A 4382-nucleotide genomic window follows, 5' to 3' on the forward strand; every position below is an offset into this window, starting at 1 on the left:
CCGCTCTCAGCCTCCTCTGCTGAGGCTCAGAAGAGCTCAGCGCAGGGGGTGAGGATGGGGCACTCGTGGGGTTCAACCCCTCCTGGAGATGGGGACCCCGGAGGTTGCTGCTGGGTCTGCGCTTGGCTTCCCCGTAACAGCGCTGAGACCTGCTCACCTCCAGCCCCCTCAAGCTGCCTGAAACCCCCTCCCTCCTGTACCCCCCGAGGTGGCACTGGGGTGGACCGGAGGGTCTCCTCAAGGGCTGGATCCCTATGGGTTACCCAGTCCGGACTGGGTGTTTGAGGAGGACTGACCCTTATCCAGAAGCTGGTTGAAGAGCAGGGTGTTGGAGAAGAAGAAGAGGTAGGCGAACATCTGGGAGGTGATCTCCGGGTGGACTTCGTACTGGCGGAGCAGGTCCAGCACCGCCTGGTAGATGAGCACCACCCTGCGGAGCTCCTCGGGCAGCGGTGGGGACGCCCGCCAGCTCTCCCGGCACTCGTTCTGGAAGGGGTTGCACTCCAGCAGGGCAGGGAGCGACACGTACAGACACTGCAGGGAGAGCGGCAACGTCACGGCAGACTGGTTTTGTTTCTTTTTTCAGTTTTCTGGGTTTTGGGGATTATTTTTTTTTGTTGCATGAGCCAACCCCTTCCGCCCCCCTCCCCTCCGCAAGCCGAGCAAACCCCGCTGGCGCTGCTCCAGCAAGGGGCTGATCCTGTTCACCCCCCCGCCTTCCCCGCGCTCCGGCGTCGCACAAGTGTTTGAAAAAAAAAATAATAAAAAATAAAAATATGAACGTGTCTGCCGCTTTTAGCCGTTGGAGGCGACGGCACGGGACAGCTCAGGGATCTGAAAACTGATCTGACCCAGGGCAGCGGCCGATCAGCGGGGCACGAGGGTGAAAGAAAAACCGGGACCGATGGGGACGACCTTTCCCGATTGCTAAAAGAGGAGAGCAGCACCTTGCACCCACCTCTGCCGAGGGTACGGGGGAGGTGAGGGTGCTGCTCCGGCACGGCGGCGCAGGAGCAACCCCCGCGTCCCCACACCCCGACGCCAGCGGACACAGCCGCCTTTCTCCTGCCTGACACTGCCCGCTCTGTTCCCCGCTCCCGATGCCGCCCGGCTCGCGCGGGCCAACGGCGACGCTCCAGGGGCCCCTTTCCATCGCGCCCTGAATCGCACCATTATGCCGCGCCGGCCGGAGCCAAGCAGCTCTCCCCAAACGCCTCCCCTGAGCCGCTGCACTGCGGGCAGGGAAACACACCGCAGTAATTCAATACTTTTCCTGGGCTGCGACCAAAAATCGGGGCGCTTCAGCCCAAAGGAAAACACCTCGGTGTGATGCAACTGCCAAAAAGTAAAAGCTTAAAAGAAAGAAAAAAAACAAAAAAAACCCTCCTGCAAGGCCCCAGAGCTCTGCTGGGGATGCTCGTGCCGGCCCCGGGGGATGCTGCCACCCTTCCCGGGGAGCGCGTACCTTGGAGATGTAGTAGACACACTGCTGGAAGGTGTACATGATCACCTCCTCCAGCACCGTCATCGCCTCCTCGCTGGCTGTGATGGTGGAGGAGAACAGAGACTCCTTGGAGCCTACGGGGTGGAGAAGAGGATGGGGGGAGAGAACCCGCAGCAGCCAGGCGGGCCGAATTCACCGCTCCCCAGACCCCCGGGCTGGGGGTTATTAGCGCTCCTGGGCTGCCACCACCACCACGGCATCCCCCCACCAGGGCCAAAGAGGGTCCCCTCGTCCCGGAGCGCCCACCCGCCATCTCCCACGGCACACAACGCCGCTGGCAGCACAGCCCAGCGCCGCAGCAGGGTGGCCGCTGGTGGCCCCCAGGGCTGCTCCCCTCCTTCCAGCAGCCCTTCTGGCCTTGCTGAAGATTTCTGAGGCTGATTTAATCCCTTTTTCTTTATTTTTTTTCTCCCCCTTTCTTTTCTTTTTTTTTTTTTTTTTTTTTATTTGCTGTCATGGACACGGCCTCACCAGTGAGCGATTCTGCAGGGCTGCCCGCGCCCCTGGGCGCCCCCGCAGCAGCCGCGGGGCAAGGGGGGCAGAAAGCCACCCCCGAGGCATTAACCAGGAGCTGCGGCGGTGGAAAGGGGAGGCTCAGCTGCCCACGCAAGGCAGCCTGGCCCCGAAGCCCAGCAGCACCACCACAGCACGCTGCGTGGCCGCTCCTCCCGCAGAGATTACCCCCAGCCTGCACCGCAGAGACGTCCCCGCTGATGAGGATTACTGGGTGGGGGGGTTAAAGGAGCATCTCGGGGGCTTGTCACCAGGGATTAGCGGAGCAAAGTCCTTCCAGCCGGAGAAGCAAGCAGGGCGCCGTGTCCAGCCCTACCTCTGACATCCAGCTCCTCCTCCATGCTCTGGATGTAGGTGGGCGATTTCTGCTGGACGAAGTAGAGGACCTCGATGGCGTTGGCCATCCAGAAGAGGATGTGCTGCAGGTCCGGCAGAAGGTCCGTGATGGTGAAGCGGGACAGGGTGGCAGGGTCCTGGCTGGGGAGACACGGCGGGCGTTACGGCTGCTGCTCCTTGGCATCCCCACTCAAGTTTTTGGGGAGAAAACGGCTATCCTGGGGCAACGCCAGGGAGCTTTTGCATCCCTTCACCCCCAAGCCCAGCATGCCTTTAGGAGGACGCTTTATAAGCAAAAATCTGGCAGTTCCTGCTCTGTGAGATGGCGAAGGGGACCCTGTGGGGAGCGGGCTGGCCAAGGGCCACCTGGCCTTTGTGGGATGCCACTTTTTGGGGCGGATTACCCCTAATACAGCTGAACTGCAGTAACGACTCCTGGCTGAAGAGCAGCTCTCCCTGAGAAATATGTGCTGCTCCTGCCAGCTCTGGACGGTTAAATCCAGCCTGCCTGTGCTGGGCTGGTCAAAAATAAAACAAAATAAATAAAAAGCATCTGGGAAGTTTCTCAACTGCTGAACTGCTTTTTCCTGCTATAGGAAAGGCCTGGGAAGCATCCTTGGAGTTTGTCCTAAAGGAAAGCTCACAGCAAGCGCCAACAGCTCCTCCAGATGCTGCTTTGGAGCCTGGATTTTGGAAACGGCCGGGAAGCCAGCCTCGCACCCCGCTGGGACGTGGCCCCCCGCACGGCTGTGACGGCCCCAAAGTGGTGCTCCTCACCCTGGGACACCGCATGCCACCATCCCTGGATGCACACATGCACCCCCAGCCCCGTCCTCGCTCCGCAGGGGGGTCTTCAGCACGAACGGGGTGAGACCCCGCACTGGGGCCATCCCTGCTACATCCCTCCAGGCTGCTGAAGCCACACGTGCACAGCCTTGGCTGGTCTTGGATTGGAGAAGACCCCAGAGATGCTGCAGGTCCTATCCCCCCGCCCCCTGCTTTTCCAGCCCCACGTGTTCCCAAGCAGCAGCCTTGCAGGCACCGTGCTGAAAGGACCAGAGAGCTGAATGCATGGGACTGAGCGGGAAAATTCAGCATGTGTCGGCACCGCCACGCTGGGAGCATGGTTTTAGCCCGCCACGGACTCCCCTCGCTCCCAGAGGAAGAACTGGGTTGAGTTCTCCCTGTTTTGGGGCAAAACAAGGAAGGGCAGCAGGTCGCACTTACTGCTGGGACTGCTTCTCAGCCAGCTCCCGCGTCCGCTCCTGGGCAGGGAGAGAAGGGAAAGCAAAATGAAAACCAGCGGGACGGGGTGGCACGAGCATCACCCCGACCAGCACTCCCTGCCGCCGGGGCCAGGCTGGGAGAAGCCACCCGGGGTGGGGCGTCCAGCAACACTCCCACCCCACCAACACCCCCGTCCCACCGCCGACTGACCCACACTGTCCTCTGGATCATTTTGGCCACTTTGAGCAGCAGCTGCCCGAAGTCGCCCGGCTCGAAGCTGGTGGCCGAGTGCTGGATGCAGAGGCAGAGCAAGAAGGCGGGGGTCAGCTTGTGGTCGTCCCCCCCCGGCTCGATCAGGGTCATGATGCGCCGCAGGAGCACGTCCTCGGCTGCCGGCTCGAACTCCAGCAGCAGTTTTCTGCGGGGTGCCCTGGGGCCGCTGGCGGGCGAGGGACCCTGCTTTTTGGCGGTGGGGTCCCTCTCCTTCAGCAGGCTGCCGCACGCCCCGCAGACGGGGGGACCCTCGGGGACGGCGGGGTGCAGGGCTCGCAGCCTCAGCAGGGTCTGCGCCGGCAGCGGCTGCGCCTTCATGGGGTCCTTGTAAAGGAGCAGGTAGTAGAGACCGAGGGAGAGGAGGTCCCCGTGCCGCAGCACGACTGTCCGGGCCACCTCGGCGAAGTTGACGGAGATGCCAGCACCGGCGATGGGCTCCAGCACCAGCTTCTCCTCCGAGCGATGCCGGGAAGGTCGGAGCTTCCTGATGGTGCAGTGCAGGGGTAAGATGTCGGGGGCCGACAGGCTG

General features: G+C 62.3%; 1 protein-coding gene across 1 annotated transcript in view; it reads right to left on the bottom strand.

The window, feature by feature from the left end:
• RADIL (Ras association and DIL domains) overlaps nt 1-4382 on the bottom strand; it is a 19942-nt gene that overhangs the window by 4687 nt on the left and 10873 nt on the right. Inside the window, exons 3-7 of the mRNA XM_009890063.1 lie at nt 3791-4379; nt 3581-3618; nt 2334-2494; nt 1466-1578; nt 297-534 (exon numbers count right to left, since the gene is read on the bottom strand). Coding sequence (XP_009888365.1) covers nt 297-534; nt 1466-1578; nt 2334-2494; nt 3581-3618; nt 3791-4379 — 1139 coding nt within the window. The remainder of the gene's footprint in view (nt 1-296; nt 535-1465; nt 1579-2333; nt 2495-3580; nt 3619-3790; nt 4380-4382) is intronic.

Source organism: Charadrius vociferus, unplaced genomic scaffold (assembly GCF_000708025.1).
Source record: "Charadrius vociferus isolate BGI_N301 unplaced genomic scaffold, ASM70802v2 scaffold18, whole genome shotgun sequence".
NCBI classification, from domain to species: Eukaryota; Metazoa; Chordata; class Aves; order Charadriiformes; family Charadriidae; genus Charadrius; species Charadrius vociferus.